The 12,350-nt window shown below is 39.5% G+C and overlaps 1 protein-coding gene across 2 annotated transcripts in view; it reads left to right on the plus strand.

Annotated features, from left to right (window-relative positions):
* Positions 1-12,350, plus strand: part of ubr3 (ubiquitin protein ligase E3 component n-recognin 3) — a 56,863-nt gene that overhangs the window by 2,080 nt on the left and 42,433 nt on the right. For both annotated transcript variants that reach the window (XM_049595167.1, XM_049595168.1), the window contains exons 2-20: positions 945-1,084; positions 1,361-1,513; positions 1,766-1,921; positions 2,376-2,416; positions 3,335-3,401; positions 3,482-3,612; positions 3,845-4,073; positions 4,868-5,047; positions 6,437-6,570; positions 6,733-6,819; positions 6,900-6,965; positions 7,056-7,145; positions 7,795-7,923; positions 8,039-8,091; positions 8,186-8,319; positions 8,582-8,667; positions 8,771-8,912; positions 10,444-10,540; positions 11,535-11,676. In XM_049595167.1, the coding sequence (XP_049451124.1) occupies positions 945-1,084; positions 1,361-1,513; positions 1,766-1,921; positions 2,376-2,416; positions 3,335-3,401; positions 3,482-3,612; positions 3,845-4,073; positions 4,868-5,047; positions 6,437-6,570; positions 6,733-6,819; positions 6,900-6,965; positions 7,056-7,145; positions 7,795-7,923; positions 8,039-8,091; positions 8,186-8,319; positions 8,582-8,667; positions 8,771-8,912; positions 10,444-10,540; positions 11,535-11,676 (2,257 nt within the window). The remainder of the gene's footprint in view (positions 1-944; positions 1,085-1,360; positions 1,514-1,765; positions 1,922-2,375; positions 2,417-3,334; positions 3,402-3,481; positions 3,613-3,844; positions 4,074-4,867; positions 5,048-6,436; positions 6,571-6,732; positions 6,820-6,899; positions 6,966-7,055; positions 7,146-7,794; positions 7,924-8,038; positions 8,092-8,185; positions 8,320-8,581; positions 8,668-8,770; positions 8,913-10,443; positions 10,541-11,534; positions 11,677-12,350) is intronic.

Raw genomic sequence — 12,350 nt, forward strand, 5'->3', positions numbered from 1 at the left:
CCTAAACTTAGCTAGTAACAAGTATCCTGGTCCGCATAGTCTGTTTGAGCTTTCAGATAATTCTGTATGAGATTTGTTTATATATTACTGCCAGTCAGCAACAGGTTTGAATATTACAATGCTCCTGTCATTTTTAAATAGGAGACCCTTGACTTAGCAGCTCTGCTCAGAGGGTTAGCCTAACCATAGCAACAATTATACCGACAGTAGCTGTAGCTGGAGGTCTCTATATCTATATATAGCTGATATATGACTGCGTAAATATGGTCTGGGGGTTCAGTTATCGCTATATAAATGTGTACTCTTTTTACTACTGTTAAAGACAAAAGTAGAGCTGTTAATTTTTTGCTATTATTACTCAAATAATAGTTTCCTCTTAGTAACCATGATGTATAATTGTGTACGCAGATTGTTGCCACAGTTTTGATACTATTCTTGAGTATCAAAATATTACGACATTAGATTGTGTCACCATCAAGCAGCTGTCTTTGCTGTTGACAGATTCGTCTCTGTCAAACAATCTTGAGCAACATGAGCAAGAGTCGTAGTTGGTTGTGTGTTGCTATGGATCACATTATTTGTATGGGCAGAGACAAAAAAACAACTACTAGATTCTTACCCTGGAATGCTCATTTAATCCCAACCATCTTCAAACCTTAACCCAACTCTACCCAACACAATATACAACGCTGTACCTTGCTTTAAACACAATTACTACATCTATAAAATGCAACAAAAAATAAGAACAAAAAGAATCCAAACTGGACCTTCTGGTTTGGCAGGACCATTATGGAGCCATTACTGGTATTGAACTCAGTGTCACCTAAGCTCTCTAAGAATTCAAACAAAAATGTATGAATGAATGTAAGAGAGAGAGCTGGCTGCTGTTATCTTTACTCAAGGTCTGCAACATCAACATTTGTTTTTGTTTTTTTTTCTGACAGGTTTTGCAGACGACATCGGCTGAGAACAGGGGAGAATATCCCCTCAATACCTCGAGACCTTCTCTTGATGTCCGAGATGGTTCTTCCTCGCTTTATTCTGTGTATCATACAGTATCTGAGGGATGGATACATTGAACCAGGTGGGTTAATGTATACTTTGTCCCACTGAACATCTTGAACAAAAGCTGTAACTATGAAAAGCTTAGTGTATCTTTCAGAAACCTTGTATCCAAAGTATCTCATATTCTTTTGTTTACTTTGTTATTTCATATATGACGCACACATCTTGTTGTGTATCAAATACAAAACAGACTCTGCTGTTCAAGACCGATACCAGTGTTATACAACTGTTGACATCCAAAGTTATGTTCACAAGTACTGAGTCTGATGGCTTATCTCTTATCTTGCTTTACCAGACACCTCAACTGAGAGAGATCTACAGAAAGTCCTGCAGCAGCTGGAACCTCAGATCTCCTTCCTGGAGGAGCTGACGAAGATGGGAGGCGCAATGAGAACTGTACTGACAAAGATCTTGACCAATCAGCAAACATTCAAGGAGTTGAGCATGGGTAAATATCTAGAGTTTGGTAATTATTAAGCATTGTCTTACCACAGCATTTTATTGATTCATTGTTAAGATATATAAAGAAATGGAAAACCTTTTGGTCTGAATTTTATCTAAGACATGTATTTTGAAGTAGAATACGTAACCCAGGTCTCCATTACTTGAAACACTGTGCATTTGCTTGTGATAGTTTTCTTACCTTTGAGATTTCGACATTGCAATAATCGTTGCAAATTCTGTTTTGCTTCACTTCCAGGCCAAGAGGAGAATTTATATGCTAAGAAGAACTATGACAAGTATTTGTTAGCGTTGAAGAATTCAGGTCTGGTGTCTGTGGAGGAGAAAGCCCAAGGTGCGACTGCTGATGTCACTGTTGGTGCTGAAGGAGGTGCAGGAGCAATGGTCCTACTGGGTAACCATTACACCTAATATGAAACTTTCAATAACCTTCTGACAACTGTTTAAAATGGCTTCACAACTGATTTTAAATTCTTGACAATTTGCATTAGAGTTTTCTTTCACGCTTTATTCCTTGCAGTAACCACGTCCTCTAGCACTTTTTACACACTGTATACTTGAACTGCCTACATCATAGCTATTCTAGGTAATAATAGAGTATGACATAATTATGTTAAGATAAACAACAGACCTCAGCACTTGTTTCTAAAGAAATCAGACCTTGCATACATGATTTTGTAGGAAATGGAAAGTATGTCACAGCTTATTTTTGCCAATGTTGAATATTGCTGTTTGTACAAACTGTCAGTTTTGCAAACTGAGATGTCTCAGGCATCTGCGTATGTTTGTCCAGTGGATTACAGTGCTGCTACTAATAGCTAAATGTTTTTTGTTTGTTTGTTTTTTAGGAACCACTGCACCAGGGAGCCCAGATGAGTCTAACAAAGAGGTTTGTGCCTGCATCACATATAAAAATAACTGACAAGTTTGAACTGTTTTTGAACTTAAGTGTTAATTTATTCTGGCATTTTTTATTATATAAATAATTTTGTCTTTAAATGTAAAACAAAAATGCCCATCACAAGTGATGAGAGCTTACATAGATGTTTCAAATCAAATGGCATTCAGTTTATGTTTGGGATTTGTACTTTTTTTTACTTGATAGTAACATAATTAAAGGAGCAATGTGCAGGATTCAGTGATATCTAGCGGTTAGGATTGCAGATTGCAACTAGCTGAAACTTCTCCCATGTGCCAAGCGTGAACTCCGTGTTAATTTTCCTTCAGTGTTAATTGTTCAGGGGGTTTTTATCAGGAACCAAATTATCCACAGAGGTCTCCTCTTCTTCAAATAAACAGACTCAGTGATTTAAACCAGTAAAAACACTCAATGAAGCAGTTAAAGGTTAAAAATCAGTGTTTTACCAATATTGTTCAACTTGTCGCTGAGGGCTGCTAACTACGGTGGCAGACACAAAAACGTTTATGGCCCTATCTGAAGTGCTCAGTTTGTCCATTCTGGGCTACTGTAGAAACATGGTAGTGCAGCATGGTGGACTCCATGGATGAAGACCCACTCCCTTTGTAGATATAATTGGCTGATTCTAGGCTAACAAAAAAGTATAATGATTGTTATTCCTCAGGTGATGATACACTAAAGAAGACATACTTATATTATGTTCCATTCCTGCTGATATATACCCCAAAATCCTACACACTGGACCCTTAAATGATTAATCACACATGGTTTATAGTTAATTTTTTCAGCATCCCAAGTGACTATATTTTAATTTGATATGAACCAGTTCTCTGTTCAGTCATTTTGTTAGATTGACATTTGTGTTGATTTCGTTTTTGCCCGTCTCAGGAGGACCAAGACGCAGGGCAGTCTGTCGGACAGAGGAAGAGGGTTAAGCTGAGCAGCAGTACCAAAGGTAAACTTAAACAAATTATAATGCACTAGTATATATTTCATGAAACAGCCATCTTATTATGTGCCTTTTTCTGCCCTCAGACCCCTTTATTATAGAATCTCTGAAGCATAAATGCTTCCTGGAGGAGTTGCTGTTTTGGACAATAAAGTATGAGTTTCCTCAGAAGATGGTCACCTTCCTACTAAACATGTTGCCAGATCAAGATTATAAGGTATTTTCTCTCTTATGTGTGAAAATTAATTTGCAAAAATATAAGTCTACTCTTACTTTTAAATGCATGTCTGTTTTTTTGTTGTTGTTGTCTAATTTATGTCGCACATCATGGCGTAGACTCGGGTAACTGAAATGATGCTTGTCATATGTTATGTTAGGTTTTTGAAAGTGACAGCATCATAACAGTAAGCCTTAATTGTGTCATGGGCTTTTCTCTTCCTCTCTGGCAGATCACTTTTACAAAAACATTTGTTCAGCATTATGCATTCATCATGAAAACACTGATGAAAAGCCACGAGTCAGATACCATGTCCAACCGCATTGTACATATTAGTGTGCAGCTGTTCAGCAACGAGGAGCTGGCTCGACATGTGACGGAGGAGTGTCAGCTGCTGGACATCATGGTCACAGTCCTCCTCTACATGATGGAGAGTTGCCTTATTAAAAGTGAACTTCAGGGTGAGTCCTCCAAATGTGTCCGATGTCTAATTATTTCGATTTCGCACACCTCGTCACACTTCAAAGAGGTTCTGTAAAGAGCAAAGCAGGTGGCTGGCTTGATACTCAGTTTGCATCACCATACCACATGTGAACAGCGTGAGATTTTCTAACTAGGTTTTTCAGAAGTTATTACAGACTGATCATTATCTTCTCTCACAGTATGCGTGGTCAAATGTTCAGAGATGGAGCTTTTAATGTCACAAATTGTATGCACTTACTCAAAAGATCCAGTGTTTTAGGTCAGGCCAGGAGGCATGGATGACATCACACTGGGAGGTCATTACTTTTATGTTAGTGGTTCATCATTAACTCTGTATTCATAAACACCCTCATTTTAGTAGTAAACAGAACAGGCACATGAAGCCAGTGAAATGTTGTAAGAGGGAAAAACTGGACTGTTTTCTAAAGAGCAAAACGCAGCTGTTAATTTAGCTTTTTATTTTTAATCATTCTCAGTGCAGAAAAAAAAACATGCACAGATGTTTCATCCCTCTGGCTGTTCTCGTTGTTCAGGCTCTGAGTGAAATGAGAGTGAATTTTGAATTTTTGAGTGCAGCCTTTTTGTCAGTACTTCACACTAAATTGTTACTCTGTATGGCAGCCAGGTTTGCAGTTGTGTAACTTGCGAATGTATTGTCTTCACACATTTGTCTCTTTCTATATATTTTAAATGACTAAATAGATAGTGAGCCCAAATTCCATTAACTAAATGTCTATGTGTTTCTTTGTCTCTTGTTTTTATTTTCCTTTAGATGAAGAGAACAGTCGCCATGTTGTGGTGAACTGCAGCGAGGCTCTGTTGAAGAACAACACCTACTGGCCATTAGTTAGTGACTTTATTAACATCCTCTCACACCAAAGTGTAGCAAAGAAGTTCCTGGAGGACCATTCATTGTTGATGCTGTGGATGAGCTTTGTGTCATTTTTCCAAGGTAAGTCATAAGTGGTGAGGTAAATGCTGTTGGGGGGATGTTGTGGCCTAAAATACCTGATTTCCTCGCAGCTTTCCTAAAAATGGTGATGAATGTTGTCATGTTTTTAGGCGTTTTTTTGCAATGAAATTGGGGGGCAGGTGAGAATTGCAAAAATAGTTGAAATTTGTGTTTTGTATAATTCATTAAAAATCTAAGTCAGCTTATTCCAATAAGAATAAGGTGACATTTTTCTGAATTTGTGATTCATACACAACTAACGTTACCACTAACCATGCATATGTAACTCAACATGAGTCTTTTGGCATATGCAATAGATCTAGATGCAATAGCCTTCGCGATGGTGATTGTCGTGTTTGTTGTTGACACATTCAGATGTTCTCGGGGTGTGTTTGGCGAAAGAAAAGTGTTTGTCAATCGATGACTTTCGTTTTTGTGCGGAACATCAGGGAAGTGCCTTTTACAGTCTGTAGCAGTAATTTTTGTAGGTAAATGTGAGACATTTGTGTTGTACATGTCTGCCTCTTCACCACCAGAAAGAAGGAAGTGGGTGTGGGTACGTTATGCAGGGGATTGTTATGACTTGTACAACTCATGGTAAACTGCGACGATTGGTCAAATTTGTGGAGAGGTTGTGGGGATTGGTTGCGCAGAATTTGCAGGAATTGGTGGGGGCAGGGCTTCGGAGTATCTAGGACAGACACTGTGGGTGCCCTGCTGTATATCTACCTTTGATCATTCAGATTAGCGGATTTAACAGCTGAGGCAAATGGTCATGAAACAGCCAATGTTGCTCTTGGATCCCATAGCATCCTTTTAATGACACATGAGGTCAAATGCAACATTTGGTTTAAATGATTGCTCCTGCTTGTGCAGATTTTCAGTCAGACTCTATAACAGTGTGCTTAGTCAGAGAGGCTGACTCTCACCTGTTCTCTGCTGATAATGCCACTTAGAAAAAGTGAGTTGTTGGGTGTATGACTCTGCCACTGTATTAGGATTGTGGTGCTGCTTACTTGCCATGTGCACTCTACCAAGACCCTAAAAATAACACTGACCCTTTCACAGTGGGCTGGAGTATCCTCTTGCTGACTTTCTGTGCACAGTGTCACTGTTACATTGTATGCATGTCTGCTGCACTGCTCCTGCTTTAAATTCTCATGTTTAATAAAGATACACACAGGTACACACATGAATACACACATGTTAGTATGTGCATGAACAAAATGTGCATTTGGAGTAAAGAGGTCTACACAGAATTTTCAAAACACAAAGTTCTTTTTTTTTTTTTTTTTTTTAAATTTCTTTTAATTGGTTGCTCACATGTGCAAGAAGCCACATAACATATGGTCACTGTCTAACCTTTTAAACCCTTCCCTGCTGTGATAGGTATGAACCTGAACAAGCGGGAGTTGAATGAACATGTGGAATTTGAGTCTCAGACATACTATGCAGCGTTTGCAGCAGAGCTTGAGGCTTGTGCACAGCCAATGTGGGGTCTCTTAACACACTGCAAAGTCAAAGTAAGTCCTGTCTATACCCTCAGACTGCTCTCACTCACATCTCCTGTATACATTCCTGATGAGCTTCAACGATTAATGGAACATACATCTCAAGCATCCTGTGCTGCATGCACTTGCTGTCTAATCCTATATGAATGTTAAACATGAATGGTCTGTCAACAGGAGACACAGGAATATACCAAAACTGTGGTACGCTACTGCTTGGAGACCCTGCAGATCTGGTTTGATGCCATTGGTTTCATTGACGAGGTAAATCAAAAAGCCACAACACTGTGTTAACATGCAAGCTTTCTCCTCCTGTGTTGCTCATGGCTCTTATCTTCTTACAGCCTTCTCCAAACCAAGTGACATTTCACCTGCCATTGCACCGCTACTATGCCATGTTCCTCAGTAAGGTATGTCAGAGGCTCTCATCTTTGAAGACACAACTCTGCAGTACTTTCTCCAGTGCTTTTAAAGTTAACTGTTTGGTTGAAAATTCTCAGGCTGTAAAGTGCCAAGGCCTGGACCTGGACAGCCTCCTGCCTGACCAAGAGATGCTGATGAAGATCATGGTGCATCCACTCCAAATCCAGGTAAAACACTAGAGGCCTGTAAGCAGTTTTGTGGTTTGGTATTCATGTACATATCCCCTTCAAGTCTCAGAGCTCAAGATCTCCCTGCTCATTTCTTTTAGGCTTTTGCTGGAATTACAGATTGTATTTCGTCATTTTTGTATGCCAACCGCCACCACGGCACAAACTCAGACCAAACTGTCAAAAACTAGGCCGTGCTGATCAAATATTAACCAAGATTTTGTTACTACATTGCCTATTTCTCACCAAAAATCTTTTTCAGAAACATATTTTGTGCACTGTTTGGCTGTAATTAAAGAGTTTGTGAACAGGAATTGGGCACCATACTGTTTTCTGTATTGTGAAAACTTCTGAAACATATTTTAGCTACTGTATAATAAGAGACTGATGTTACCGGCTGGCAGCCATATTGTTTTTCGGCTTAGCGCACAAGCACTAGGAGGAGCGTTTATTGGCCTGGTGCAGCACCTTGCATTCTGGTAGTTAAAGGTTTTCTACCTTTTGAGCAAAGCAATTGCTACAATCCTTTCCTTGTTTTCTCTGGTCATTTTGCCCAAATTTCAAAGGTATTTGTGTCTTTCTACTGCACAGACAGCGTCATCTTTCCAGCAGTGATATACTTCTTTAAAACATTTGCGGTTGTTTGTAGGCATGCCTGTCAGAGATCCACAGCAACATGTGGGTCCGGAATGGTCTGCAGATCAAGGGACAGGCTATGACCTATGTGCAGTCACACTTCTGCAACTCCATGATTGACCCAGACATCTATCTGCTCCAGGTTTGTATTGCTGTGTCAAAAAACACTATCAGTGCCAATTTTATGCTGTTTTAACAATAATTATTTTCATTCTTGTTCCTGTTTGAATTTCTCTTTCTTCATTAATTTTTTAAAGGTCTGTGCATCAAGACTAGATCCAGACTACTTTATCTCAAGTGTTTTTGAGAGGTAAGCTCCAACAGCACATGCAGTCATATAAAATTTTACGTTTTAAATTTAACACGGATTTGTAGCATTGTATTCACTGTCTTGTGTCACACAGGTTCAAAGTGGTCGACCTGTTGACCATGGCGTCTCAGCATCAGAATGCTGTGTTGGACTCTGAGCAGGAGAGGCCAATGCTTGAAGGAGCGCTGACCTTCCTGGTCATACTAACAAGCCTCCGTGTTCATTTGGGTAAGTGGTACGATGGACGATGCACACAGGGAGTCTACAGGGAGTAAGAAATAAACAAACCGCTTACGATATAATTAAATAAACCTATGGTCAAATAAAACTGCATTAAGACTATTGCTTGAACAGATTAAAAAACACAACTCGCTATTGGCTTAAACCCCACGGCTTACACTCACACTGAGTTCTGCTAATTGGTGTTTAATTCACGGCTATAATCTTTGTCACTTTCTCTTCACATTCTCCCTCTGACTCTCACTAACAGGGATGACGGATGATGAGATCCTGCGGGCTGAGATGGTCTCGCAGCTGTGTATGAATGACCGTACACACAGCGCACTCTTAGACCTCGTATCCTTCAATACTAATATGTTAATAAGAAAAAAGAAATAAGAAATAAGAAAAAATATACAGTCATCCATGGCAGTCTTTTTCCTTAAGATTGTTTTCTTAGATTCCCGAGAATCCCAACCCAAAGAGTGGCATTGTACCAGGGAGTTGTAGTTTTGAGGAGATGCTCTCTGCTGTGGCTGACTTCAAGGCACCGGTGTTTGAGCCTGGAGGCTCCATGCAGCAGGGCATGTACACACCCAAAGGTAGGATGTGTGTGGTGATATTGAAGGCACAGTTTATGAAACAGTCTGTTGTAATAAGTAACCTGTTAAGGGCTGTCCATGCCAGGAATGACAACTATAACTATAACTGTTTTAGCGACTGTCTATAAGCAACAATTAGCTGCTGAAAGGGGTTATCCAGGGAGGTCTGTCTGATGCTCAGATATTGCAGCAAAACTGGACCAGAAGGGCTGTAGAGGTCAACATAAAGTAAATGCTCCCCACTTTCCCTCTCTCTGGAGATACCTCAACACAGGCACATACACACACACGTCCCCAATTACCAGTAGTGACCTATAGTGACAGGCGAGCAACCCAAACACATTCCTCTCTCCTACAATAACTATAAATATGTCTTTTTAAAAATTGTTCTAACTCGAGCAGCGACAACAGTAGTGAACAATATTGTTGGGATCACTTTCAGAGCAACTTGGTGAACAATAAAAGATCGAATCAAATCCATCTGAATTTACCGTCATGTTCAACATGGCAGATGCCATTGCTGAGATCCTCATCAATGAGGTAAAATTAATGCACCGCTGTTTGATAAAACAAACTATTATCTTAGACTTCTATCTGTCTTTGTAAAGATGCTATCAAGAAGAAGGACATCTGGGATGCAGTCGCAATTAGTTGTGTTTTGTTATTGTTATTATCAATGGAGACAAGGAGACGACTGTTACAGCAGGAACAGGTCATCAATATCCATTTTCCTAAGCTGCCGGAGTGTGCAGCAAGTGCTAGGTGCCAGTTTTTACAGAATGCTATTGATCATAAGTGTGGATGCTCACATCGTTATCGTTATAGTTACTGTTCTTGGTGTGGATGGGCCTTTAACCTTTTTGAAAAGTGCAGTGGGGGATGTCACAAAGGTGGCTGGTGGGTTAATGCTGACAAGCAGCTGTCAGGTTTTGACATTAAGTGTTAGGGCCCAGGGACTCAGACAGTGACATTTCTGAACTGGGATGCTGAGCGCCCTCTGGTTGTTTGTGGCATCTAGGTAGATATATGTGACTGCTGCCCTCCACTGGCCAACAGTATTGTTAGCAGTAGAAAGGACCGCAATGTATTGGGAATTGGGAGTTCCAAATTGGGAGAAAACGGGGGAAACAGCAAGATCAACTAAAAATTGGTACAGTGTGCCATGCAGTATTAAGCATATCACTGGGCTGTTTGAATTGAATTGATATATTGTGGTACATAACAAGCACTCTTGTGCTCGGTGTATACCTGTGTCACAGATCTCTTGCATAACCCATTAAGAGGGAAAATATTAATGTATTGTATTTCATAACAATCACTTTATATTTTAATATGTGAGTAGAAAAACAATAATATTACGTACGTGAGGCCCGACAGCCTGGAATATTAGATCTGTGTCATTGGTCCTCAGCACACCACTTGGGGGCAGGCTTACACCACTTAAATAGAAAAGGTGAAAATGAGAAGAAAGTGAATCAATGTCACTTCTCACCAGAGGTTAAAAAGCATTTCTTTCCCTTTCCTCAACTAGCGGAGGTGTGGGAGAGGGAGTTTGACCCCATCATGGTCGTTCTCAGGACGGTCTATCGGCGTGATGTCCAGTCAGCAATGGACAGATACTCAGCTTTGTAAGTTAACGCTGTCGCCTTGATCTCCCCAAGTAAATGTTTTCTTTATATCATTTAGATATTTGATAAACTCTCTATCACTGTATATCACATATTGTCCGAGTATTCATGTTCCTTGACGAAACCAACCTGCATCATGCTCCGTTCAGTGTCGCAGGGTCACCTCTCTCTCTTACTGGCCAACGAAGGGACTTGATAAGAAAGGTCAGGTCTAGCGGGTGCTCAAGTTGGTTCCAATTAGATAGCTGTCGAGAAAAATCAATATTTCAGTCTAAATTGTAATCGAATTGAGGAAATCTTTCTTGTTTGATTGTGGTACATGTCACCCCCCAGGACAAACATGTCCATGGAGGTGAAGGAGATACCTCAGGGTTAATTTTCTTTGAGGTTGCTGGAACGCATGAAGATGCTAATTATAATGAAAGCAACCCTCACTGAATGTGTCTGTGTTTGAAATAGTAGTTGGGGAGATAACCTTTTTATAAAGGGATTTTCGGCTGTCTTTGGTATAGTTTAAAAGTACAGATTGATTACTGATGTAGTTAAATGTACATATATGCTTTTCTCTTCTCGGCTGGTTTTGGTGTTTTAAACCAGACGAAGCTACGGCATATTTCTCCTTGAAACATACTGCCACCTTCAGAGTCTGATACCAGCCTCATGTTGCTTATTCACACAGTTTGAATATGATGGATTGCCTGTCAGGCTGGCCCTGGTTTTATATAACAATGATCCCATCATCGCTAATAGAGTGAGCAGCGCGTTGGCTGCTCTGTTGCATAGATGAAAACCTTTTGTACAGTGAATTATTCTGAACAATGTGAGGTGTCACTTCATCAAACCATTATTTCTCTCATCATCTTGCTTTATGTGGAAGCTCAACCATTCTGTTTTGTAAGCAAGCTCACACCCTTGTGGGTGTGTTAATTGCTATGCTCTGTGTGTTCCTGATTGTTCCTCTGATATTTCTTTTGTTGACAATTTTGTCACCTAGTTTAAAACAGTCTGGCATTCACACCGGCAACCCATGGCCTCCTTACAAGGAGAGGACTCCTCTGCATCCATGTTACAAAGGCCTAATCAAGCTGTTGCACTGCAAGACACTGCACATTGTAATATTTACTCTCCTGTACAAGGTGAGCCTTTCAACGACTATTTATGTGGTATAATACAGTCCTGCACTTGCATCTCAATTTACTCCTTGAGCTAAATTAAAGGTGCCTCTGTTTGCCATATTTAATTGGTGCATGTGAAATATGACTTGGCAGTTAATTGATGTTGACATGTTGCAAGATATTGGTACAATACAGTATAGAAGCAGCTTCTGTAGCATAAATGGACAGACCATATAATATAGACGAGGCATAATGGAGAAATGAAAAGACAAAAGCATCAACAGGCAAATGGTTATGTAAAGGACTACTTTATGCACAAAATAAGCATTTGTATATCATATATTCACATGTATGTGTACATACCCTTATTCATATCCTTTATATTTATACTGTGTGCCATTCATGTGCAATATTCTACCACTTACTGTGCATTAATATTTTTAGGCTATATTTCTATATCTTAACACTGCACACCATGTGTGTCATCACATACAGTATCCGTATAAGTAAAAGGTGTATATAGTGGGTAAAGATTTTAAATTATTTTATTTTTCTTTTATCTAACTTGTACTTTTGTTGTATTTTATCCTTTGTTACCACTTTTTTTCTTTTCTTAGATCTTTAGATTTTGATAAAGGATGTTTTATATATAGTTCTGCTGCTGATAAAGAATGTTCGCCGGTTTTGGATTCATT

This window comes from Epinephelus fuscoguttatus, linkage group LG13 (assembly GCF_011397635.1).
Source record: "Epinephelus fuscoguttatus linkage group LG13, E.fuscoguttatus.final_Chr_v1".
Classification (NCBI taxonomy): domain Eukaryota; kingdom Metazoa; phylum Chordata; class Actinopteri; order Perciformes; family Serranidae; genus Epinephelus; species Epinephelus fuscoguttatus.